The sequence below is a fragment of the Drosophila simulans genome, chromosome 3R (genome assembly GCF_016746395.2).
Source record: "Drosophila simulans strain w501 chromosome 3R, Prin_Dsim_3.1, whole genome shotgun sequence".
NCBI classification, from domain to species: Eukaryota; Metazoa; Arthropoda; class Insecta; order Diptera; family Drosophilidae; genus Drosophila; species Drosophila simulans.
The window spans coordinates 25,922,290-25,945,730 of record NC_052523.2 but is presented as its reverse complement, the minus strand read 5'-3'; the positions used below and the strand labels follow the sequence as shown (position 1 = coordinate 25,945,730).

The window sequence follows — 23,441 nt, the reverse complement described above, 5'->3', positions numbered from 1 at the left end:
TACTTAAGGTGCGATCCAAAGACCGCACATTCCTACTCTAAAGCGATTCTTTCTCCGTTTAACTGCGAATGATGTACAAGTTATGGTGGCAATTGCTTCTCCTCCAGGCTTCTGGGTGTCTATCTCTGGAGAGTCGCCCAGATCCACGCATAGTCGGTGGCTTCCCAGCCGATATCGCCAACATTCCGTACATAGTGTCCATCCAACTGTACGGCATCCACCATTGTGGCGGCTCCATAATAAATAACCACACCATCCTAACGGCTGCCCATTGTCTAACCGGAGTGCCGCATCGCCTGCTGAAAGTTAAGGTCGGCGGAACTTCGCGCTACCGGAAAGATGGGGAACTGTTCTCGGTCGCTGACCTGCAAACCCACGAGAAGTTCAATCCCAAGACCATGGACTATGACATCGGTGTCATCAGGTTGACCAAGAACCTAACGCTATCTAGAAAGGTTTGAAATACTCTCAGCTAAGATGAGTTAGTTCAACAATTTGCTCTGTAGGTTAAGGCCATTCCCATAAACCCCGAGAGAGTAGCCGACGGCACCTATGCCACCATTGCCGGCTGGGGATTCAAGTCCATGAATGGTCCTCCCTCGGATAGCTTGAGATATGCCCGAGTGCCGATCGTGAATCAGACCGCCTGCAGGAACCTACTGGGTAAAACTGTGACGGATCGGATGCTCTGTGCGGGCTACCTCAAGGGCGGCACAGATGCCTGCCAGATGGACTCCGGTGGACCCTTGTCGGTGAGGGAGCAGCTGGTGGGCATCGTGTCGTGGGGTGTGGGGTGCGCCCTGGCGGACAAGCCGGGCGTTTACTCCCGCCTCGATGCACTGCATCCCTGGCTAGACCAGGTCTTGAATAAGTCAAAGTAATGCAACGTACTTGATTCGAGCAGTTTCACTATTTTAGCAGTTGGCACCCATGAAAGGCGCATAAAAACGTGCAAGTAAATGCTTTCTCGCTTAAAGTGAAAAAATCTACGCGGATTTAATCGTACACAATAATAAAAACTTTAAGGTTCATTAAAAGCCAACTATTTATGAATAAAAGAAAGCGAAAAGCGTTTATGGTGAAACTTGATGTGCTGCAAAATTAGCCGTTGCTAGTTTATTGCACAAATCAAATGCGTTCCCGTTTCTAGCCAATTTAGAAAGAAGTTCTAAATTCTAAATTGCCTTATTTTGTGTGTCAATCGTTTGATTCAATGCAGATTATAAGCAATCAACAGCTTTTTCATAACGGATTTCACTAAAACTATTTTTAAATATTTGAATAGCCGAAAATAGTGCGACCATGTCTATGCACTAAACGGTAGATTCATAAGCGCAGCCACACTGGTAGTAACAAAATAAAACATAACAATTAATAACGAATAATAACAATGGACCTGCAATTGGACAGCGAAAGCTATTGGAACCGATCCTCTCGCGCAGCGTTCAGCTTCGACGACGAGGACGAGGTGGACCTCGCCCCGGATCTTGCCAGCAATGGCATCCTCGCCGACGACACCATTTCGGAGGCCAGCTTCAACAACAGTGTCGCCCTGAATCTCTCGATCAAATCCATTCTGAGCGAGGAGGCATTGAAACTGGTGCTGCAGGAACAGGCGCTGGACGACAGGGTCCTGCCCAAGGGCGTCTCGCCGGAGGAGGAGCTCAAGCTGCTGCGCCGCCAGCTGCAGAGCACTCTGTATAGCCCCAACCTGGAAGCCACTGCACAAAAGTTGCTGCAGGGAAAGACTGCGCCCTTGGAGATGTTCAAGTCGTTGCATGAGAAGCAGCAGCTGCTGGACACCCTGATGGCACAAGGTGGTGGTCATGCCGTCATTACAGTGTTGCTCTTCCTCAAGAGAACTCTGAATACCACGCAGTTTCATGGCATTCTGAGGGAGAGGCCCAAGGCCTTGGAGCAGTATTTGAGTTACCTGAAGGAAAGTGGCGACCTAGCAGGCCATATTGAGCTACTGCAGGTATTTGGACGCCATCAGGAGGCGGCTCTTAAGCAGTTTCAGGCAGCGCTCGCTTCCGGAGATGCGAGCACCAGAAAGAAACACCTTCAGCTTTTGGTGGATGCCTATGCCACAGCGGGAGTGGGTGTGATACCTCTCTACGAGCAGGTTTTTCACGCTGCCCTCAAGATGCAGCAACTAATGGAGAAGGATAGCGCACTCGGCAAGCTGCTTCGGGATCAGCCCACTCCAGTGGAAGTGCTCTATGCCTGCTGCCAGGTGAACAGCAATTGGAAAGAGCAGGATATGCTGAAACCAGTGTCACCTCAGCGCTTTGCCGCCGACCAGCAAATATCCCCGGCCCAGTACGAGTGGACGGCGCTCAATGAACGAGCGCAGGCACAGGCTTATGCGGATCTGGAGTGCATATTCGAGCGGGTGCCCAGTTGGCATCCGCTGAAGACCAAACAGTTTCACATCAGCTTCGATCTAACGCTGGCCGTGCTCCGGCTGTACGAGCTTCAGGCACCGTCGACCGTCCTCCAGCTATTCCTCTCCAAGATGGGCAACAGCGTGGAGAAACTGGCGCTGGCCCAGCGGGTGAAGTGCATCAAGGCGGTCATAGATGCCATGGCCGGGTTGAAGCAGCAGCAGGAGCTACAGCAGCTCAAGGACACCCTGCCCGAGCGATCCGAGGAGCAGTTCTACTGCGAGAATGCGCTGAAAAGCCTGCAGAGCAAGCGCTGGACCACGGACAACATCAAGCTCAAGTTGTAGAATCGACTCGCTTTTACTTGTATAAACGTATTTTATTGTTAATCATTTATATGTGTATATAATTATATTACTACTACTCTGGTTTTATTAAATAATTGCAAATCACAAGCTGAATATCGAATAAAAAACAAAAATTTGTATCATTTGTATGTTTCATGTGTATATCCTGCAGCCTCCGTTGATCTGTTCGATGAGCAGTTTTGGATTACTTTCCTTCGGTCTCAGATTTTTGTGTAGTTTATTGAGTAAACAAATAAAAGCAGGCGTGGCCAATGGCAAACAAAGCGTTACAAAAATTGGATTCTTTAAACAATTTGTTTGTCTTAAATATTTCGTTTAAATAACAGCGCTGTAAAAAGCATTTGATGTATAAATAACCGCAAACAACAATTATGGTATATATATATATAGTTACGCGTAAAAATGTAAGGGAAGATGGGTTCTGGGAGATGGGGAGTCCGGGAATCTGGGGGTTGTGTGTGCTGGGGGCTGTCCCCGGTTCTAGGTCAGAACTCATAACGAAACATATTAAACAAGACAGACGGGCCCTCAACTGATGCGTGTTGAACGAAATTTGAGAGGATCCAGGATCTGAACCGGAAACGGAGCTCCAGGGCCCAGCCACTGCTAATTGGCAGCCTCGCAGTCCGAGTAGCTGAGCAGGCGCTGGCACAGGATCGTCTTGAACTTGACCGTAAAGCTATCGAATATGACATCGGTGTCCTGCAGCTGCTCGAGCTCCTGGCCGGCGGACGTGGCCGCTTGATTGCTGTCCGCGGCCGCGATGAGCTGCTTGAACTTCTGGTTGAGATTCTGCTCCAGCGTCGAGTTGTTGTTGTTGAAGTAGAACACGTAGGCCAGCTCCAGCAGATAGTAATCCAGATCGCCCATGAAGAACCGCTCGCACTCCAGCATATCGAACTTGCGTTCCAGGAAGTGCAGACACAGGTGGTAGATGAGGTGCTTTAGGTCGGTTCTCCTCAGCGGCACATAGCCCGTGTCCTTGCTGAAGTACTCAAACAACTTGAGGGTGCGCTGGGCAGAACCGCAGCTTTGCAGGCACAGCCGGAAGGCCTCCACGAAGCGAAAGTTGAGCATGCAGATACGTATGCGGTACTCGTTGCGATTTGGACGGGCGCACTCGCCAATCTTGTCGGGATTATACAACCCGTGAAAGGCGTACAGACAGTAGTGGATGTAGTGGCGCAGCTGCTGCAGCGACGACTCCCCCATTCCCTCGGTGCTCTGCGTGTAGGTGCTGCCATCGTCATCGTCGCGGCCCAGCAACTGCTCTGCATTCGCGGGCATTCCAGAGCCAACTGCCTGTTCTGGCAGCGGCACGTAGCTCTGCTCCTCGGGTGTGTAGTCCATGTCCAACGAACTGTGGGCGTCGCCCAGCACAGGAGCATTGTAAGAGAAGCTGGCATCGTTCTGACTCAGGTTTTCGAGGCTACTCAGCATGTCGTCCGAGTCCTGACCGGTGGCCGCGTGCTCCGTGCTGCTTTTGTAGTTCGGAGTGCCCACCGAGCAGTGCTGATCGAAGCTAATGTTTGCCGGCTGCAAGAAATGCGGCTGATATGGTGGCATAACCTTAAGGTATCTGACCGGATCCTGGTCTAGTCGAATGCGCGGTCGCGGCAGATTGATCTCCACCGGTACTTCCACGCACTGGCTCTCGAATCGCACCAGTCGCTTGGTCGCGGGAAGGCACACCACCCTCTGACGCATCCTCTCTATACTAGGCCCCAAGTCCCGACCGCACTGACCGTTCGAGTTGCCGCCGAAGGCACGCACAATGTGATCGGTGGTCATGACCAGCGTGAAATCCGAGCCACAGTCTACGTACATTGGACGCTCGATGCTGTCGATGGGCGAGGGCTTTAGCACCGCCCTTCGATCTTTGTCCTCGGTGCCGAGTTGGTGTTCCAGGTTCTTGCCCCATGTGTAGAGCGTGCAGCTGGACGAGATCAGGCAGAAGTGGAACAAGCCACTGGAGATCTATAAAAAGGAGATTTCAAATTAAAAAAGTAAGCCATGGCTGCACTCTGTCTTAAATTACCTGCAGGATTCGTCCTGCCACCTCGCTGGTGTCCACTAGATGGGGCGTCAGGTGCTCCGTGGGATCCGGTTCTGGGACAAGAACTGGCGGAGAAGCCACGGGCACTGGTGGTGGCGCCGCTTTTGCAGACGCCGGTGCAATTGTTTCCGTAGCGTCTGATGGCGCAGCCTCGTTCTGCACGTCCTGGCAATCTTTGGTGTCGCTGGCGCTGGACTTCGGAGTGGAGCCGGCTACCACCGCCGCATAGGATGTGGTGGGCTCCACCAGAGTGCTGGTGCTCGGATTGGGTGCCGGCAGCAGGGTAGCCTCCAGTTGCTTGCTCAACAGCTCCCGCTGCTGATTCTCCTCCATTTTCTGCTTGGCATTGGCACGCCGCTTGATCTGATTGGCCAGGCGCAAGGCCTGCGGCGAGCTTCCCCAAGTGAACAGACGATCCTGTTCGTCTACAGCTAACTGTGGGAATGTAAGAATGTAGCTTGGAACCGACTTATATTTGCTTAACTTACATTGGTAAAAAATTTGGTGTGTATCAGTCTTAGGCTGCAGCCGCCCACTTCCAGGCGCACAGGCAGGTTCGTCTTGGTGTCGCCATGGTCACTATTGCCGGTGCCCAGCTGGCCAAAGTGATTGGAGCCGAACACGAAGAGCTCGTTGCCGCAGTGGTTAGCCTCCATGTGGCTGTTGGGTGCTCCACACAGCACCAAGGTGTGCGCATGCCCTAGCGATATTTGTAAAATTTTCTGCAACATTGAGAAGCATGTATCAATGTAGCAAGACTACAAAGTAGTGCATGTGGATTATTTGACGCACCTTAAATTTGAAAAAACTGACTAGTTGTGGAGTAGCTATATTCTCGCAGCTTCCCTGTCCAAGCTGCCCATAGATGCCCCATCTGCAAGTGGACCATTAACAACAAAGTTCACTAGGCAGGGTTTCTTAACTCACCCCCACATATAGAGCTTCCCATCGGCCACAGCCGCATTATGATATTGTCCCGCCTCGAGCATCGTTATGTTCATGCCGTCCAATGCCGTCACCAGCATCGGCTGCAAGGCCATCTGCATGTGGCGCCCTATGCCCAGTTGGCAAAGGTTGTTGTTTCCCAGGGAATAGAGCTGCAAATAGCACAGTCAGTTAATGCAGAGCCCATTGGGTATCGTGTTTGAAAAACCTACGCCATTATTAGTCAGAATAAGTGTGTGCTGACGACCGCACTTGATAGCGTGCACCTGCAAATTGAGCTGGGAGAGGAGATCTAGACTTTTTACGGCGTGCGCGGGCTCAGGCGGCTCTGAAAAAAAAAGGTTTTAATAGATACCAACTGAATATTTATAGATCTTCGAACGAACCCGTGGACTTCTGAGCACTGTAATAGCTGGGAATGCCGCTGGAGCCCCAGAAGTAGGCGATACCATCGACAACACAGGCGCAGTAGGCACAACCAGCTGAGATCGGTTTGAAGCGTGATGATTCAATGGCGAACTAAAGGATTTCCATCAGATTAGATATGAGGGATGATTGAAATATGGCTTTAATACTTGCCTGATTGTCTTCATAGTTGATACGGAAATTCGATAAAGCATTTACAATAGAGTCATGCTTCACTCGCTGGGATTCCATATGGATAAGCACTGCCAGATAGGTTTCAATTAGACTCTTGCAGAACTCAAACAACTGCGGATTGTTATCGTTTGACACGGAGCAGTCACTATTATGGGACACAATGGGTCTCAGAGCGGGCGAAAAAGGATTCAGTTGCTTCGACAGGCGCTGAAAGATAATTATTTTACGTAAGTAAACTGTGGAAGATATAGAAAAATGGTCCTTACCTCCAACACACACGGTCTTATATGATGCAACTTCTCCTGAATGAAAGCAAAGTAATCCATGGAAATATGCGGCAAGTAAGTTATTGTCTCCAAAAATATATTCTCGCTCAGATTGTACAGGCAGACGTTCAGCTCGTTGTACCATCCAAACTCCTGGGCCACCACGCTGATCAGGGCATTGAAAGTATCCAGGCATACGCCCCGTATCTTAGCCAGTATAATGGCCGACGAGAAGAGTCCACTCTGACAGAGAACAATGCTCGTCATGTTGGTGTGATATTTGTTATTGGTCACCAGAAAGTTCCTGCAACAAAATAATAGTTACACTGGGTTCTAACACCAAGCTCTTATGCTACCTACCACAGCGGAATATAGTTCTTATCGTTCACTGCCTTCTCGGCCAACGTGATGAGCAACAAGTTGGCCAAATGGAACTGCGAAGAAGGCGACATCTGAAGCGCGCTAATTGACTCGTCCACGCCATAGTGATAATCGCTGCAGAAAACGCCGCTGTTCACATCCTCCTGCTCATGTTTCTCGGGCAAAATCACACGGACATCCTCCGAGTGGCGATAGGTAATGTCTCCCAAAATGCCCTTGAGCAGCGGATGACCCAAGTACCGCGAGCGCAGCAGATATGTGGACTTCAGGGCCATAGCACTCAGCTGCATTAGAGCGTAGGTGTGTCCATACATGGCCAGTTTCAAGGCTGTGCGTATCGGTTTCACCCGCGCTTTGTTGTACGTGAGCAGAGCCTGAGTGATCTTCTTCCGCCTGAGCAGGTAATCTCCGGCAAACTCGATACACTGCTCGAAGGAGAGGTCGAAGGTGTTGCAGAAGTCGCGGCACTGGTTGAACTCGTTCTGCAATGCGGCATCCAGGAACAATTCGAACGGCTCCTTTCTGCAAAAAGTATTTCCAATTCAGTAAGCGATTTTGGGCGTGCAACGAATTCAAAACTTACTTCAGCTGGATGGTGTAGACATTCTTATTGGTGATCACATAGCATGGATCGTAGTTAATTTTCGGAAACTCGGACTGCATAATCTCCATTTGGCGCAGAGAAAACTCACTGCTAACATCCGCCGTCTCGTAGAATTGGATGTAGTCCATGGGTGTGTGGATATCCTTCAGCTCAAAAGCCTTGGCCTTCTCCTCTTTGGTAAGCGTCTCTGGTTCGGCGGCGGGATTACGATACTGTGCCATCTGATATAAGTGCAGCACAGTTTCATTCTCGAAGCGGAAGAGACCTAGCTGAGCCAGATTATTGAAGCGCTGCCGAAACCAAAAGAGTGTTTATTAGGGACTCGTACTCGTACAGATCTTTGAAAGCGATTTGAACTCACATCTTCGTCGGAGGTATGCAGGGAGGCCATTGCGCTGCTGATCACGGACACGGCATTGATGGCAGTACTGGGCATGTCGCTTTGATCCAGGCTCGAGGTGGCCGTGGTGGTTGCGCTCGTCGAATCGCTCTTCTGGGCACTCACATCCGCCTGATCCATCTTCTCAATGTCCGCGTCACGGTTCTCCTTTTCCGTGTTCGCGACCAGCTGGTCGTCCTGCAACGATGCCGCCGTGAAGGTGCCCGAATCGCTGCGGCAGTGCAGGTCCACGTAGTGTATGCCGTAGAGTATGTTGGAGCTAATGAGTATTTCCTGGGTGTGCTTGGGTATCTTGTAAACGAACAGCGGCTTCAGGCTGATGTCGATGCTGTGCACGGTCAAGCTGTGGCTATTGCTGTGCAGGGCACTCAGCAGAAAGGTGCTGCGCAGGTTCTGTATGTTGTAGAAGGATCCGGAGGTGGTACCTAGGGGCTCCGGCGTAACCGACGGCGAGTCCATGATTGCAAACGAGCCCATCGTGGAGTCCGGCATAACTGGAACAAAGGGGATGGATTACTTTTGGTACCATTACTTAGGATTGCAAGTCTAGAGCTGTTTCTACTTGGTCTGTCAAGTGTGAGAGTTGTGCAAACTCACCACGCAAGCGACGCTTCAAAAGATGCAACAGTTCTCTTAAAACTGCACACCAATAAAAAAATATAAAATACACAATAAAACGGCCATTAAATTAACAAATATAAACACAATGTAGGCGAGAAAATATGTTAAAGGAGGGAGTAGAAAAACGAATATCTTGTTGCATCAGCTTACGCACATTCATCGAACTTTTGCCGCTGGTCGGAGAGTCGCATCTTGATGGCCTGCAGCTTCTTCGATCCCAGACTCTTGAGCGATGCCAGGCGGGCTCTCGTGGCGGGCAGAATGCCATCCATGCTGCCCGCTGGCAGCTGTTGTTGCTGGAAGCGAACACCCCCTTGGTCGCCGGATTGCCTGGCCACTGCCTCACTGTACGAAGGTGGCGCCGGTGGTGGAGGCACGTCTGCAGTGGCTGCCTCTGCGGATGCCGGAGCAGTGGACGGGTCTGAGCTGGCTGCTGCTGGACCACTGCATACCACATCATCGCTGGACGGAGGCGCGAACACATCCTCTTCCAGTTGGCTACTGTCCGAGGCCGGATCGGAACTATTGCTTTGTCGGGCGCCTGTCGCCGCACTCTGATGCTTCTCCTGCACGGACATCACAATCTGCCAGGCGCCCTCGCGGGTTGTCGGGGAACTGTCTCCGGGATAGACGTACTTGATTGCCTTTTGCTCCAGCAGAAGTTTGTACTGCTGCTTCAGGGAGGAAGTTATCTGAAAGGCGGTAAACCATATTCTATCATCTGGAAAATATTAGTAGGTTAGATCCTTACCAGCAGCATAACGCCATCGTAGGCTTTATCTTTGCAGATAACCAGGCGCATCACAGATCCGTTTTCGATGGCAGTGCTCGCAATCATGGGGCAGTTGGGACTCAGGCCCACAAAGCAGATGGAGCCATCCGAGTAGCCGATAATGGCCCTATTCTGTCCGCTGTTGGTCTTCCACCAGACGACGGACAAGGGAAAGGGGCAGGTCTTGGACGCCATGAAGGAGGCTGCCATCACCTGGCTATTGCCGGTGGCATCGATCGTCTGCTGCTGCTGCTGCGGCAGTGGCTGCACTGCTTCCTCAGTTCCGCTGTTTCGCACCAGCATGTGCTCGGGCAGGTCGTGGCCAAGAGGCTCCTCCTCCTCGCCCTCCTGCAACCTGACCTGCTCTAGGTTCTCAGCCAACTGATCAACCGGCTCCGCGGTGGACTCTTCAAGACCGGTGGAGTGATTCGGGCACTTCTTGGAGTTGGGACACTCGTGGGGGCCCACAAAGGGGATGATGTAGGAGGTGACCTGGGTGGTGCTGTAGAGCGAGCAGGCGGCCAGTCCATGGGCCTTATCCACCAACGCCAGGGCGGGCACGATGTGCAGTGTGTTGTCAAAACCTGTTGATGGAGCAGTGGATAAGTGGTGTTTAAGTAAGGGCTCCGTTCGATCGTTAAATCAAAACAAAGGGGAGGCAGCAGAAAATCAATAACCACACACGCACACATGGGGGCAAAGTAATTTTAGCAGCACCACCACAGCAACCACCCACCCAACACAAAAAAGTGGGTGGTGCTCATGCCCTCTCGTACGCTGAAACTTACATAGCACCAGCAGCCAAACGCCCGCCGGATCGAAGCAGACGTCGTGGATGACGCGGTTGCGGAACCAGGATATCATCTTGACCACCTCCTGGCCGGAGGCGGCGCTGATGTAGCGCAGCAGGATCTCGTTTTCCTCAGAAACGAGGCATAGGAACTGTCGCTTTTCGTCCAGCCCCGCTGTCACCGCGGACAGCTTGCAGCTGATGTTGGTGATCAGCGGGCGCAGCTCGAACATGCCCAGCTCCTTGAGCTCCGCCTGCCCCGACATCTCGGGGGGATTGGCGGACGTGGGGGAAGCCAATTTTAAATTCACAAAATCAGTTCGATATGAACGAGCCTTTTCCAAACCGAATGAAAACAAACTAGAGATGGTCGCGTGAGACCTGAGGCCGGTCTGGCAACGACCCGATCACGCAACGACTTTCCAACTGGAACGCAATTTCCACAGCTTTTTCGAGGCAACGAATAAATTTCAGAATAGCGCGGCCTTCCTCCGCACCGCACAAGCTCGCAAAAAGAAAGCAAAACGCTTTCAAGAAGTTCGCCCCGGATTGCCGCAACCGTCCGGCAACGCCACTCGTGCTGCGCACAAAACTTCACTCTTCAGGCTGTTAAATTGTCCGCCGCGACTTTTCCGCAAAATGAACGGTTCGAATGCAACAGCCACTGTATTTCACACCCGTTTGGGTGAGTTTCACGCGCCGAAAACCTGCGGGAAGCACGAGTCAAGGCGAAAATTTGTGCCCGAGGGCCAAAGCTGCAGCACTGAAAACATCTGATTGACAAACTGGAAGTCGTCCTGGCTGGCAACGCCGTACGCTCCCGTCAAATGGTCACACTGCCCCAGTGCATCCCTGCAATCAAAAATAACGGCGGGAATTGACGGCGTCGCTTGTCTGAATATCAACAACGCAAAATTAATTGATAAAAGCGGTTGAAGGAGGCAGACGTATATTCTAAGTTAGGCACAACCCAGTTGGCGATGGAATCCCGGCTACCGAAACCGTCGGGCATAAAGCGACCTCAGATGCCGGTTAAAACCGTGCTGCCCACAGATAGGATTCGCGCAGGATTAGGACTAGGATTGGGAGGTGGAGCTGATGGAGCAGGCGCCTTCAATGTCAATGCCAACCAGACATACTGCGGCAATGTACTGCCGCCCCTCTCAAGGGACCTCAACAATCTGCCCCAGGTGCTGGAGCGTCGCGGAGGAGGAGGTGAGTAAAGAAGCATCATTCCAAAGGATTCCCCTTTAATCCTTCCTAATTTCCGATAGCACGTGCCGCCTCCCCGGAGCCCATGAAGTTTGGCAACCGGGCCAAGCTGAGACGCAGCCGTAGCGCTTGCGACATCAACGAACTGCGTGGAAACAAGCGTACTGCGGCTGCTCCTTCATTGGCCAGCATTCCCAGCAAAGTATCCCGCCTGGGCGGTGCACTCGCTGGATCCAGCCAGCGATTAGTGCGTCCTGCGGCGCCTTCGTCAACAACAGCAACGGCCGTCAAAAGACCACCAGTAACGCGTCCTGCTCCACGGGCTGCAGTGGGAGCAGCCGGCAAGAAACCAGCAGGAACAGGAGCAGCAGCTTCGTCAGGAGGCGCAGCTTCTGCTCCGACCAAGCGCATCGCTCCCTACGACTTCAAGGCCCGCTTCCACGATCTGCTGGAGAAGCACAAGGTGCTTAAGACGAAGTACGAAAAGCAGACAGAGGACATGGGCGAGCTGGAGTCCATGCCCCAGCAACTGGAGGAGACGCAGAACAAGCTCATCGAGACGGAGAGCTCGCTGAAGAACACCCAGAGCGACAACGAGTGTCTTCAGAGGCAGGTGAAGCAGCATACCGCCAAAATTGAAACAATCACATCGACGCTGGGCAGGACCAAAGAGGAGCTCTCCGAGCTGCAAGCAATACATGAGGTGAGTACTTAAGTAAACAGAAACCCGGGTTTAATGTAACAACAATGTGTTTGTTGCAGAAAGTAAAAACGGAGCATGCTGCTTTGAGCACAGAAGTGGTGCATCTGCGCCAGCGCACCGAGGAACTCCTGCGCTGCAATGAGCAGCAGGCCGCCGAGCTGGAGACCTGCAAAGAGCAGCTCTTCCAGTCGAACATGGAGCGCAAGGAGCTACACAACACGGTCATGGACCTGCGCGGCAACATCCGGGTCTTTTGTCGAATACGACCGCCGCTGGAGTCCGAGGAGAACCGTATGTGTTGCACCTGGACCTACCACGACGAGTCCACTGTGGAGCTGCAGAGCATTGACGCACAGGCCAAGAGCAAGATGGGCCAGCAGATCTTCTCCTTCGACCAGGTCTTCCACCCGCTCTCCTCGCAGTCGGACATCTTCGAAATGGTCTCGCCGCTCATCCAGTCGGCCCTGGATGGCTACAACATCTGCATCTTTGCCTACGGACAGACGGGCAGTGGCAAGACCTACACGATGGACGGAGTGCCGGAAAGTGTGGGAGTCATACCGCGCACGGTGGATCTGCTCTTCGACTCCATCCGGGGATATCGCAACTTGGGCTGGGAGTACGAGATCAAGGCCACATTTCTGGAGATCTACAACGAGGTGCTCTACGATCTGCTGAGCAACGAGCAGAAGGACATGGAGATTCGGATGGCGAAGAACAACAAGAACGACATCTACGTGTCCAACATAACCGAGGAGACGGTTCTAGATCCCAACCACCTTCGCCACCTCATGCACACGGCCAAGATGAACCGTGCCACCGCCTCGACAGCTGGCAATGAGCGCTCCTCCCGTTCCCACGCGGTTACCAAGCTGGAGCTCATCGGACGCCATGCCGAAAAGCAAGAGATCTCCGTGGGGTCCATAAACCTGGTGGATTTGGCCGGCTCTGAGTCGCCCAAGACGAGCACTCGCATGACCGAGACGAAGAACATCAATCGCTCGCTGTCGGAGCTGACCAACGTAATCCTAGCGCTGCTGCAGAAGCAGGACCACATCCCGTACAGGAACTCCAAGCTGACGCACCTGTTGATGCCCTCGCTGGGCGGCAACTCGAAAACGCTTATGTTCATCAACGTCTCGCCGTTCCAAGACTGTTTCCAAGAGTCCGTCAAGTCGCTGCGCTTCGCGGCCTCCGTAAACTCCTGCAAAATGACCAAGGCCAAGCGGAATCGCTACCTGAACAACTCGGTGGCCAACAGCAGCACACAGAGCAACAACAGCGGCAGTTTCGATAAATAAAGAATGCATTCTGAGCCCAGTTTTAACAATTTTCAAATTTCTAACCTGTTATTGCTTAATTTATGTGTGTTTACTTTTAGTGCAAATAAACTAATAAAGTGCTGGAATTCAAAGCTATCTCACTTGGCTCCCACTGCCGCCCGCACCTCGGCGGGAATCTTTTCCACCAGCGCGGCATGGTCCTGTCCCAGGCTGGCCAGCACTCCCTGGCGATTCACGTGCTCCACATCCGCATTGTAGGCGTAGTGCTCGCCGTTGATGTTGGTGAGGCAGCCGCCCTGGGCCTCCAGAACGGCCTCGGGTGCGCAGGTGTCCCACTTCTTGCAGCCCGGCGTGGCGAAGACGTAGGCGTGGGCTTTTCCCTCCAGCAGCTGGAGCACTTTGAACCCAGCGCCGCCGACTTTCAGAACTTCTGTGGATGCGAATGCGTTGAGTGCTTGTTGATGCAGGGCATTGGAATGCGAGCGAGTGGTGGTTATGATGAACTGGCCGGCTGGCGCGGGCACCGCCGTGAATCCTCCCGTGCCCAGACCCTTCAGGCCCCAAATGGTGCGACCCATTTCGCCATCGGGCTGTTGGTAGAAGGGCTGATGAATGATGCCGCCCACAGCAGCATCCTTCACGGCTATGCCGATCAGGACGGTCACGTGTTCTACGTGTCCTGCGGATGAAAGCGGAACATTAAGTTTTATATAAGGAGCTCTACAGGTTACTCCAGATCGCACCCTGTGTATATTCCGCTGTGCCGTCCAGGGGATCTACCCATATGACAAAGTCTTCGGGCTTCACATCCTTCCACTCAGCTGGGCAACTTTGCTGCAGGAATCCCTCATCCAACTCGTTTACCAGCCAGTCGTCGCAGACATTCAGATCGGATCCACCTTCCTCGCCAATGATCTTGACGGTGGGGAACTTTTTGGCCAAGGAGGCGATGATGCAGCGCTGGGCAGAGCGATCTGCCTCCGTCTGCGGATCGTTCTTTCCCTTGTCCACTATGCCCAGGTCGCCCTTCTTGAGCACGTCGCGGATTATGCCGCCAGCCCGCTTGGCGGTGCTGATCGAGGACGCCATGACGCGCATTATCACTGGAGCAGTTGCAGCCATATTTATCTTTATTTGTATGGGGCAAGGATGCTGGAGATCTTTTCAAAATCGGAATGGGATGTTTTCGCCGCTGCGGAGAAGTGATTGCGGTGAAAGTGGAACAGCTGATGGCGGTTAGAGAGGAGCGATGAGCGCAAGAATTGGTTACTCCCCCGATAATTATTAAATTCGTATTTCGTCAACTGCATACTTTCTGAAATTATGTTTCTTAGTTTTGCTTAAAGCTGTTAGTCCTTTAAGATATATAAATTTAAAAATTTCTTTTAGCGGGAAAATTTGCACATTTTATAGCTGCAAATAATCGGCTGCTCTGTCTGGCAACGCTGTAGCCAGACTAGACCTTTGGACCACCCGCGCCCCCGCCGCCAACAAATCAGTTCATTTCCATCTTGAAGAGGTAAGTTCTTGAAACTCAGTAAATTTCCGTAAATTTCTTCAATTTTTTTAATAATTTGGCAGAAAATGGCGCGTGTTTTGGTTGGAGTTAAGCGTGTGATCGACTACGCCGTCAAGGTGAGCTTGAAAAGTCGCCTGTTGCGCATCTTGTCCCATCTATTTTTTATCACTTGTTGCGCTCCGTTTTGCGTAATCGTCTTAATTAAGCGGCAATTAAACTAATTCCGATTATTTTTCCCATGTCCAGGTGCGCGTCAAGCCCGACAAGACCGGCGTGGTCACCCAGGGCGTGAAGCACTCGATGAATCCCTTCGACGAGATCGCCGTGGAGGAGGCGGTGAAGCTGAAGGAGAAGAAGCTGGCCGAGGAGGTGATCGCCGTCTCCGTGGGCCCGGCCCAGTCGCAGGAGGTGATCCGCACCGCCCTGGCCATGGGCGCCGATCGTGGCGTCCACGTAGAGATCCCGGCCGCCGAGTACGAGCTTCTGCAGCCCATCCACGTGTCCAAGATCCTGGCCAAATTGGCTCTGGACGAAAAAGCCGACCTGGTCATCCTTGGCAAGCAGGCCATCGACGACGACGCCAACCAGACGGCCCAGATGACCGCTGCCGTGCTCGACTGGCCGCAGGGCACCTTCTGCAACAAGATCGAGAAGACGGACGCCGGTCTGACCATCACCCGTGAGATTGACGGTGGCCTGGAGACAATCAAGACCAAGACCCCGGCTGTGCTGAGCGCCGATCTGCGTCTGAACACTCCTCGCTACGCCACGTTGCCAAACATCATGAAGGCCAAGAAGAAGCCCCTCAAGAAGGTCACGGCCAAGGATCTCGGCGTGGACACCTCGCCCCGCATCGAGGTCATCTCCGTGGAGGATCCTCCAGTGCGCCAGGCCGGCGCCACCGTCGCCGACGTGGATGCCCTGGTGGCCAAGCTGAAGGAGGGCGGCCACATCTAGATGTTCCTCAACTAGCAAATTGTGAGCGCAAATTCTACGTTTTTAATTAGTCGAAAGTTATCAGAAACGTGCATTTATCTAGCCGGAGAGTCGGATTTGCTGACAGGCTTTAAATTTCTCTGAATTCAACCCATACCCGTGTGCTTTAAGTGAACTCTAAATTGGAATTTATTCTCGTTGTGTCCAGCTCTAAGAATAAAGTGATTGTAAGCTCTGAAATCGTGCGATCAGGGTCAGCCAATGGCTGGACTCGTCTATTTTTCCGTCTCCGCGTTCTGCCTTTTCGGGAAATCCCGCTGAACTTGGCGCCCAAAAGAGGCGACAGGGTCAACAGCCAATGGTCATTGATTTCTCATTGTTTTCAATCGGATTTATTTATTAGCGGTTAACTTGAAAGGAGAACATTTGCTAATGTGCATTATATAAGAGTACAAATGGCATAGAGATAGTATATGTTGTTCAAAAAACGCTCGACTACAGGCTAAAATCGTTTGTTTTCGTTTTGGACGACCATGACACACAGGCTTATACTATAAAGATATCTATGTGTATAAAATTGTAAAAAGAGAGTAAATGGTCTAAGGTAGATATAGATAAGGGTGGGCCGACATTCCTGATCGAGAATCAAAGAGGCGCAAGTGGTTCTAAGATAAGGTTTAGTAGAGAATTTTAAATTTTGAGATCGTCTTTGTTCAGTTGGCAAGTCAAAATTATCAAAAAAATAAAATAGCGTAAAATTTTGGCCGGAGTAAAATCCTCTTAGATTTCTAAGCTAATCGATCTACCCACCCCAAAAGGTATAAATACAGACGAGTAAATGCGACATTAATAAATGTCAATCGAAAGATACTTTGTGCCTAAATAAAACAAAACGGGCAGTGGCACCAATCTCGTCGAGCAATTGGGCAGGTCAAAAAAGTGTTGTATAAAAATATGCTGCAAGGCCGATAGCCCATGGGGTTCTAACTTAATTGCGACTTGGTTTATCACACACCTCGCCGTACCCACCGTTTGATCCATACCATTAGCCATCAAACCCGTCCGGCTGGAGCCAACTGCTTGTCGCTGAAACGCAGAATGCGCGTCAGCATGGTGGTGATGCAGGGTATCTGCTTCTGCTGGTGCATCTCCGGAGTGTCCGGGGTGCAGGACTCGAAGTCCACGGCCACCCGCTGGCAGACGAAAGTGAGCAGGGTCAGGATGTCCAGTCGCTTGCCATTGGCCGCCAGTTCGGCGCACAGGCTCTGCATGAACCAGCTGCCGCGGGTGGTGTTGCGCCACGAATAGAATCCGGGCACCGTGGAGTAGGCGATCAGAAAGTCGGCGTGCACTGGAATCTTGTAGCTCATCGAGGAGTCGCCATCGGTTTCCGTCTGAGAGCGTTGCATGGTCACTCCGCCATCCAATCTGTCGCCCTGGCAGGCCTGTATGAAGAACAACTTGGGTTTGCCGGCTAGTGAGGGGCAGTGATTGGCCGTGAAGAAGCTCCAGATGTTATCCAGCTTGTACTGCGTGTCCTTGGCGTAGATGTAGCCCATCTCGCCGTGCGACAGGATGGCGACCAGGATGCAATCACTGTCGCCGTGATTCTGTGACGCCGCATACTCGATTGTCCTTAAGATGTCCTTGTAGCGGCAGTCCTTGTACACGGTCACTTCGAAGTCCAGCTGCTTGAGCACCCGAGTCAGATTCTCGCAGTCCACATTGGTTCCCGCGCGGGACTTCAAGGTGGGCACCTCGAAGTGCTCATGGTTGAAGATCAGTGCCATTCCGCGATTCTTGTGCCGCATGTTGTACTCGGCTGCATGGCGGTCGGTGACCATTTTGGCCACATTCTTGCGGTAGCTGGACGAGGGTGAGCTGTACCCGTTTGCCAGCTGCCCAATGGCTCCGCTTCCGTAAGGATGCGAGGATCCTGCGACCAGGCCGCTGCTACCCGCACCTCCGGAACCCACGGAGCCAAGGGCATCTGTGTGATCGTTGGGCTGCTCCGGATTGCCCACCCTGATGTCCGCTCTGATGCCCACCTGGTCGGCGGATTCTCCATTGTTAGTGGCGTCCATGGCGAAATTCTCTCCTTGAGCCTGCGAAAACTGATGAGTCACAAGCACTGCGAAACTGGTTTTTCCAAATCCGTGAAAAGCTTGGATGCACGACCTGGGTAAATTAGTTTTGTTCTGTGGAAAGTCCGTGTTTACGCGCAACAAAGACAGCTAGTTATTAACTAATTACTTTAGTCGATTGCGTTTTTGTCTTGAATTCTGTATGACCGTTTCTGGCAGTTGAAAAACATCAAATAGCGCCTGATCTGGAGATGACACTTCATCCCTCGTGTCACGATTACGGTAAACAAAGAAAGTAAATAAATATCGGAAATATTAAATGGGATTTAAATATATATTAAAATAATTTGAAATGTAGGTAATAGTGTGGGAACTTGTACAATTGCTCCTAAAACATATAATCTACATAAAAAGTGGCCTGCTTCCATTAATTGTTGTAGAATTCAATTCGCATCCTAAGCTAATATGAAAACATCAGCTTATAAATAAGGCAGACCGCTGCTGTATTTTCAAAAAATAACGTAAAATACCGTAAAATACCCTCCTATGCACGGTCACACTCTCAAAAAGGTTTGAGACGCACTGTAGAATTTGTTGAATTGTTTCAATTTGTTTAAAAATTAAGAAAATTACCAATGTTCTGGACACCAGAGCAAGTGGAGAGCATGCTGGAAGTGCTAAAGACCTCCACGGATCGAACAGTCATTTACAAATGCCTAGTGAAACTGCGCACCGATCTGGTGAAGGATAAAAATGGCATTGTTTTATTTCGCACTGCTGGGGGCGTTCACATCATGGTGGGTTTGGGAGTCACAACACTCATGGTGGTTTTACAGCCACTGCCGCGCACATAGGATCGCTTTATTCGAATCGATTTTTAAATGATTATTAATTGCGTCTTTCAGGTGCGCCTGATCACCAAGCTGAATGAAAAGATAATGGAGGTGGTACTGAGCATACTGGGGAACTGCTGCACCGACGAACAGGCCTGCATTGAGGTGGGAATTACAGATTACATTTTCATCTATATTTTGAACCACAACGGTTTAAATATGAATATTTTATCAATTTATCAAATTAACTTAAAAACTTCCCACTTTCAGGCTGTGGAATGCAAAGTGATTCCTCCGCTGGTGACCATTCTGAAGACCATACCCAATCCCCTGATTCAGTGCCGCGCCTGCCGGATGCTCGGAAACATCGCCAAGAGCAAGAAGGCGTCTCAGTGCCTCAACGTGCACTATGCGGCCATTGCACCGGCCATTTGCCACATCATCGAGTCCACCAACGCGGTGCAGACCCGCATCATGGCATTCCGCGTCTGCCGTTTCCTTCTGGCCAGCAGCCAGTTTCTGAAGTACTTCCTCATGGCCAATGGGTTCCAGCAGCTGATGCGCATTTTTCTGGCAGTGATGAAGAACGAAGAGGCGCCCAAGGAGCCCGTTCCGGACATCGAGATGTCCACGCTGATTGGCCTAAAGAGGAACCAGCACCGCGAGAAGTATTTCGAGGAGGTGGCCCGGAATTTAGAGGGTGTTCGCAGTGACATCTTCGACCACCAGATGCTCAAGAACTCCACAAGGAACTGTGACTATGCGCTGCCCAAGGAAAATGAAGCCGCTGTTGAGCTGGCCCTCGAGATTTTGAAGTGTCTGGTCCTGATATCCGCGCAGCAGATTGGCCTGAAAGTTTGGGAGGTGAGACTGGTCTCTAAGTTCTCCAAAACGTAGTATATAATAAACATTTCTCGTTAGTCCATTTCCGGGAATACCTCGCTCGCCTCCATTGTGTGCTTCGTAAAGGAGGACGGCGACCAGCGGGCCTCTGCCCTGAAAATCCTCTCGAACTTCTGCAAGGATCCCTTCGCCTTCTACATGCTGAGCACTGCGGATGCCATTGTGGCTGCCTGCGAGATGCTCATGGCTGTGAACATGGCAAAGCCACTTAGCGAAAGCGAGAGCCGGCACTGCATCAACATCATTTTGACACTATCCACCGATGCCTGTAGCCGCTCGAAAATCCGGAGATGTGGGGCACTGCGCAAGCTGGTGGCCATGATCCGGGACTCCAATTCGCAGAGCGAGCGATCATCGGTGAGATGGAAACCAAATCTCTTTTGACATCTAAAATATAATGGCTTTCTTCGTACCAAACAGCTATTCCACATACTTTACAACTTCCAATATGATAACTTAAGCATGGAACTCATGCTGTATGAAGGATTAATGCCCATGTTGGTGCGGGAACTAAACGATTACCTGACCAGCGATGATGAGCATCACAAACGTCGACGAGACGAGAGACTACAAGGTGGCAAAAAAAGAAAACTGACGGATCCCACAACGCCAGATACCCTGAGCAAGGTATTTAGCAGCATAGCAGCATATGTTTTCAAGGCCATTGCTAATTGTACCCACTTTTTGTACACAAGTTTTCAAAAACCCACGAGACCTTAGGATCGGACTTTGAATCGCCGAGCAGTTCACCTAGGTCTTATCGCACAACCAGTCCCTGCAGTTCGCGCAGCATGTCACCGGTGTGCAAAGATCTGCTGACGAATGATGACGACGACAACTATTCACCGACGTGCAGCGATGACGACGAAGATGAGGATGACAGCACAAATAACAGCAATTTGGACACAAGAGAACGTCGCATAGCCGCCAATAGATCGCAGCCTTCCAATGTTCTGGATATACTGAAACTAATCGAGGAGGGCAGCGAACCCATAGATGACCCGCTCTCCGACAAAGAGGATCTCGAGGAACTGAGCTCGGATGTACCACCGAAACTAGCCCCGTTCCGCAATACCGCATGCAACACCATTGACATAATAGAAAACCTTATCTATCGCATCACGCTGATGGTGAACAAGCGAGTGGAGCTGGGAAAGCCGGAGACGCTGGACACTCTGATTAGAGCCATTAAATTGTTTGGTTCGAACAATAATTTCCCAAATGCCCTGACAAATATTCTACTGTAAGTTGTCAAGCTAAACTAAAGATATGCATGTATTCTAATTGCAAGTATAACCTTTCAGTGAGAGCCAGTTCTTTGCACAGATAATAAAGCATGGAGTGGTCCATCAACTGTACCAGTTTACCAAGCTGAAGGAGGTAAAGTGATCCCATTCATCTAATGTTCATCACAGTTAACCCCGCACGTATATTTCAGATTCGCAAAGACGGCTTCGCCTTCTTGGAGACGTTAACCAATGTGGGAGAATCGAATTATGGCAAGGAGGAGCTAGTGCGTCTCCTGCGCTGCGACGATGTGATATCCCAACAGAGGGCCGCCATTTCGGTGGCCTACATAGTGAAAAGCCATCGATTGCTCTACCAGTTCCTGTACGACGGCAATGCGCTGAATATGCTCTTCGACATGATGCTGCGCAAGAAGACCGAGGACCACTACGCAGATGAGGCGGCGGATGCGGTGACATCGATGGCGCGATATACCCTGGGCATTGTTGTGCCAGAAGCCGAACCAGCGGAGAGCACAGCAGGAATCTGCAACCAAAGAGCAAATGATACCGCGCCGCTGCACGCCAACTGCGACATGCGATTCCTCGTTGGTCATGGAGCGGATTCCACCTCCATTGGGTTTAACAAGCAGCTGCTCTGCGAGACCAGCGAAGTGTTCAACAAGATGCTCAACAGTGATTTCCGCGAGGGTCACCACGGCGAGATTCAACTGCCTGATTACACTGCCAGTGGACTGCGCTACTTTCTGCATTTAATCGTGTGCCAGGAGCGGCACCTGACCGAGCCGGATTACCCCGCCCTGCTGCAGGCCTACGAGATGGCCCGCGTGTACATCATGCCCGAGATGGAGGTGTTATTGCAGCAAAGGCTCATTCAGTTCCTGGACTCACACAACTGCCTGCGCCTGCTCGAGTGGGCGCTGAAGAACTACCATGCCGACCTGACGGAGACGGCCATCAGCTTTTATCTCTGCTCCGCGCTGCCCGCGCAGGAAAAGCTTCAGCTGTTCCGGGCGGCGGAGGACTCCACCTATGCCAGCGAGTGGTTCCAGCTGCTCAACGATGCGGTGTTCGAGCGCTGTCGCGGCTATGTCTTCTAGAAACCACCACCCAGTTGCGTTCTGTGATCACATTTTGGCGTTTTCCATTCCCTGGATTCAGCTCGTTTTATTTGCCACAGCCCTTAGCCAAGTATTCCAACGTGCTACAATGTATATTTAAAATGTATAGACTACGTATTAATCTAAATCTTCTCCTGCCTGTTTGTTGACTCGTAGGTGGGCATCGCGCAGAAGCGCACCGTGAGCCAGTCCACCAGCGGAGTGGGGCAGAGCGAAAAGAGCCAGCGATACAGGCGATATCTACGGGGTTCCTCGATGTACAGAGCCAAGGGTTGTGAGCTGGTCAATGCATCCTTAAACTTGGCCAGCAGCGACTCGTTCCTCAGGCGATTGGGCGGCTTGAAGCCGCTCAGAACTTTCAGATAACCATTGAAGGCCTCGAAGTAAGTGTCGTACAGAGCGTGTTGCTCCGGACTGAAGGCCTCGCGCATCTTCTGAGCGTGCTGCTGCTGTCTGGCCGCAATGTTGCTGTCCAGGACGAAGGAGCCTGGTATGAAGTTGACCACCTCCATGCCATACTGCTGCAGTTCCACGCGAAGTGCATCCGTCCAGAAGCGAAGGGCTGCCTTGGAGGCGGCATAAGGACCCAGAGCGGGCAGAGCCTGCAATCCGCAGTGGCTGGTCACGTTGATGATCCTGCCCTGCTGCTGCCGGAGCAGGGGCAGCAGTTCGCGGGTTAACCTCATGGTGCCCAGCAGGTTGCAGTTGATCTGCGCCTCGATCTGCTCCGTTAGCTGCCACTCGAATTCTCCGAAGCACATTACCCCAGCATTGTTTATCAGCGCAGTCAGCCGATAGCTGGGGTCTTTGGCCAGTATGTCTCTCAGTTGCCGATGCACCAGGCGAATGGAATCGGGTTCCAATAGATCCAGTTCCAAGGTGTGCATCCTGTTCAGTCCTTCCTTGGCCGAAGCTAGGCCCTGCAGCAGCTTAGCTCCTTCCGACTTGATGTTGTGGCAGCAGGAAACCACGGTCATGTGCAGCGATTCGTGGCAGTACACGGCCATGGAGTGGCTATCGATATCATTGCGTTAGTGGCCTCCACTTGCTCCCGCTTCGCTTAGCTTACCCCAATCCCGAATCGCATCCCGTGATGAGCACCACATGCCGGCTATCGACCTTCAGCTGCTGCCTGCCCAATCCCAGCGATCGTCGCAGAGCGCGAAGAAGTTGACTGCCGCTCATATCGCCGCTTCTCGAGTAACTGAAACAGAGATCCGCGATTCGCGGCTGCACCGAAAGCAACAGATCCCCAAAAAAAAAAAAATGCAAAATAAGGCAAACCCGAAAATGAATATATGCAGCGTGTGTTGTATGTACATACTCGTATGAGCCATTATCAGACGAATGGAAGAACACGGCTGCGTTTACCTGCCCTTCAGACTGGTCGATATGGCAGGAACTAAGTGT

The 23,441-nt window shown here is 51.6% G+C and overlaps 9 protein-coding genes across 10 annotated transcripts; 5 read left to right on the top strand and 4 right to left on the bottom strand.

The window, feature by feature from the left end:
- Positions 1-17: 17 nt before the first annotated feature.
- LOC6730110 (trypsin-1) lies at positions 18-969 on the top strand. The gene is made up of 2 exons (XM_002105367.4): positions 18-455; positions 507-969. Exons 1-2 carry the CDS (start codon positions 69-71, stop codon positions 879-881), a joined length of 762 nt encoding a protein of 253 aa, XP_002105403.2. The 5' UTR covers positions 18-68; the 3' UTR covers positions 882-969.
- A 344-nt stretch (positions 970-1,313) lies between these two features.
- On the top strand, positions 1,314-2,802 carry LOC6730109 (vacuolar protein sorting-associated protein 16B). The gene has a single exon (XM_002105366.4). The coding sequence runs from the start codon at positions 1,391-1,393 to the stop codon at positions 2,732-2,734; it is 1,344 nt and encodes a 447-aa protein (XP_002105402.1). The 5' UTR covers positions 1,314-1,390; the 3' UTR covers positions 2,735-2,802.
- Positions 2,803-2,955: 153 nt separating this feature from the next.
- Positions 2,956-11,005, bottom strand: LOC6730108. The gene is made up of 15 exons (XM_039294448.2): positions 10,189-11,005; positions 9,380-9,984; positions 8,783-9,320; positions 7,969-8,501; positions 7,587-7,897; positions 6,983-7,525; positions 6,623-6,926; positions 6,336-6,563; positions 6,143-6,275; positions 5,969-6,084; positions 5,739-5,908; positions 5,604-5,685; positions 5,300-5,533; positions 4,794-5,246; positions 2,956-4,732 (listed from the first exon to the last, which is right to left on the bottom strand). The coding sequence occupies exons 1-15, from the start codon at positions 10,454-10,456 to the stop codon at positions 3,362-3,364; spliced, it is 5,889 nt and encodes a 1,962-aa protein (XP_039150382.1). The 5' UTR covers positions 10,457-11,005; the 3' UTR covers positions 2,956-3,361.
- Positions 11,006-11,022: 17 nt separating this feature from the next.
- Positions 11,023-13,523, top strand: LOC6730107 (protein claret segregational). Its single transcript, XM_039294457.2, has 3 exons — positions 11,023-11,405; positions 11,465-12,105; positions 12,165-13,523. The coding sequence occupies exons 1-3, from the start codon at positions 11,171-11,173 to the stop codon at positions 13,404-13,406; spliced, it is 2,118 nt and encodes a 705-aa protein (XP_039150391.1). The 5' UTR covers positions 11,023-11,170; the 3' UTR covers positions 13,407-13,523.
- On the bottom strand, positions 13,422-14,633 carry LOC6730105 (3'(2'),5'-bisphosphate nucleotidase 1). The gene is made up of 2 exons (XM_002105362.4): positions 14,132-14,633; positions 13,422-14,067 (listed from the first exon to the last, which is right to left on the bottom strand). Exons 1-2 carry the CDS (start codon positions 14,508-14,510, stop codon positions 13,526-13,528), a joined length of 921 nt encoding a protein of 306 aa, XP_002105398.2. The 5' UTR covers positions 14,511-14,633; the 3' UTR covers positions 13,422-13,525.
- Positions 14,634-14,815: 182 nt separating this feature from the next.
- On the top strand, positions 14,816-16,083 carry LOC6730104 (electron transfer flavoprotein subunit beta). 2 transcript variants are annotated; one of them, XM_016174399.3, is made up of 4 exons: positions 14,816-14,907; positions 14,970-15,023; positions 15,154-15,885; positions 15,947-16,083. In XM_016174399.3, exons 2-3 carry the CDS (start codon positions 14,973-14,975, stop codon positions 15,862-15,864), a joined length of 762 nt encoding a protein of 253 aa, XP_016036867.1. In that variant the 5' UTR covers positions 14,816-14,907; positions 14,970-14,972; the 3' UTR covers positions 15,865-15,885; positions 15,947-16,083. The 2 variants fall into 2 exon arrangements, with proteins under 2 accessions (XP_016036867.1, XP_044779083.1); XM_044923148.1 differs by having other exon boundaries at positions 15,154-16,083.
- A 136-nt stretch (positions 16,084-16,219) lies between these two features.
- LOC6730103 (caspase) lies at positions 16,220-18,179 on the bottom strand. The gene has a single exon (XM_002105360.4). The coding sequence runs from the start codon at positions 17,925-17,927 to the stop codon at positions 16,896-16,898; it is 1,032 nt and encodes a 343-aa protein (XP_002105396.2). The 5' UTR covers positions 17,928-18,179; the 3' UTR covers positions 16,220-16,895.
- Positions 18,180-18,469: 290 nt separating this feature from the next.
- On the top strand, positions 18,470-22,158 carry LOC6730102. Its single transcript, XM_002105359.4, has 8 exons — positions 18,470-18,724; positions 18,833-18,925; positions 19,031-19,624; positions 19,682-20,020; positions 20,084-20,290; positions 20,359-20,906; positions 20,968-21,043; positions 21,102-22,158. The coding sequence occupies exons 1-8, from the start codon at positions 18,563-18,565 to the stop codon at positions 22,008-22,010; spliced, it is 2,928 nt and encodes a 975-aa protein (XP_002105395.1). The 5' UTR covers positions 18,470-18,562; the 3' UTR covers positions 22,011-22,158.
- On the bottom strand, positions 22,038-23,255 carry LOC6730101 (D-beta-hydroxybutyrate dehydrogenase, mitochondrial). The gene is made up of 2 exons (XM_002105358.4): positions 23,101-23,255; positions 22,038-23,045 (listed from the first exon to the last, which is right to left on the bottom strand). Exons 1-2 carry the CDS (start codon positions 23,214-23,216, stop codon positions 22,154-22,156), a joined length of 1,008 nt encoding a protein of 335 aa, XP_002105394.1. The 5' UTR covers positions 23,217-23,255; the 3' UTR covers positions 22,038-22,153.
- Between the last annotated feature and the right edge of the window lie 186 nt (positions 23,256-23,441).

Coding starts and splice junctions, on each gene's coding strand:
- LOC6730110 (XM_002105367.4), top strand. CDS start 69: ATGATGTACAAGTTATGGTGGCAATTGCTTCTCCTCCAGGCTTCTGGG. Junction 456..506: donor ACCTAACGCTATCTAGAAAG/GTTTGAAATACT, acceptor TTTGCTCTGTAG/GTTAAGGCCATTCCCATAAA.
- LOC6730109 (XM_002105366.4), top strand. CDS start 1,391: ATGGACCTGCAATTGGACAGCGAAAGCTATTGGAACCGATCCTCTCGC.
- LOC6730108 (XM_039294448.2), bottom strand. CDS start 10,456: ATGTCGGGGCAGGCGGAGCTCAAGGAGCTGGGCATGTTCGAGCTGCGC. Junction 6,085..6,142: donor CAGTGCTCAGAAGTCCACGG/GTTCGTTCGAAG, acceptor TTTTTTTTTCAG/AGCCGCCTGAGCCCGCGCAC. Junction 5,247..5,299: donor ACACCAAATTTTTTACCAAT/GTAAGTTAAGCA, acceptor ACATTCCCACAG/TTAGCTGTAGACGAACAGGA.
- LOC6730107 (XM_039294457.2), top strand. CDS start 11,171: ATGGAATCCCGGCTACCGAAACCGTCGGGCATAAAGCGACCTCAGATG. Junction 11,406..11,464: donor GGAGCGTCGCGGAGGAGGAG/GTGAGTAAAGAA, acceptor AATTTCCGATAG/CACGTGCCGCCTCCCCGGAG. Junction 12,106..12,164: donor AGCTGCAAGCAATACATGAG/GTGAGTACTTAA, acceptor TGTTTGTTGCAG/AAAGTAAAAACGGAGCATGC.
- LOC6730105 (XM_002105362.4), bottom strand. CDS start 14,510: ATGGCTGCAACTGCTCCAGTGATAATGCGCGTCATGGCGTCCTCGATC. Junction 14,068..14,131: donor CACAGCGGAATATACACAGG/GTGCGATCTGGA, acceptor TTTCATCCGCAG/GACACGTAGAACACGTGACC.
- LOC6730104 (XM_016174399.3), top strand. CDS start 14,973: ATGGCGCGTGTTTTGGTTGGAGTTAAGCGTGTGATCGACTACGCCGTC. Junction 15,024..15,153: donor TGATCGACTACGCCGTCAAG/GTGAGCTTGAAA, acceptor TCCCATGTCCAG/GTGCGCGTCAAGCCCGACAA.
- LOC6730103 (XM_002105360.4), bottom strand. CDS start 17,927: ATGGACGCCACTAACAATGGAGAATCCGCCGACCAGGTGGGCATCAGA.
- LOC6730102 (XM_002105359.4), top strand. CDS start 18,563: ATGTTCTGGACACCAGAGCAAGTGGAGAGCATGCTGGAAGTGCTAAAG. Junction 20,021..20,083: donor CGCAGAGCGAGCGATCATCG/GTGAGATGGAAA, acceptor CGTACCAAACAG/CTATTCCACATACTTTACAA. Junction 20,291..20,358: donor CGCCAGATACCCTGAGCAAG/GTATTTAGCAGC, acceptor TTTGTACACAAG/TTTTCAAAAACCCACGAGAC.
- LOC6730101 (XM_002105358.4), bottom strand. CDS start 23,216: ATGAGCGGCAGTCAACTTCTTCGCGCTCTGCGACGATCGCTGGGATTG. Junction 23,046..23,100: donor GGATGCGATTCGGGATTGGG/GTAAGCTAAGCG, acceptor TGATATCGATAG/CCACTCCATGGCCGTGTACT.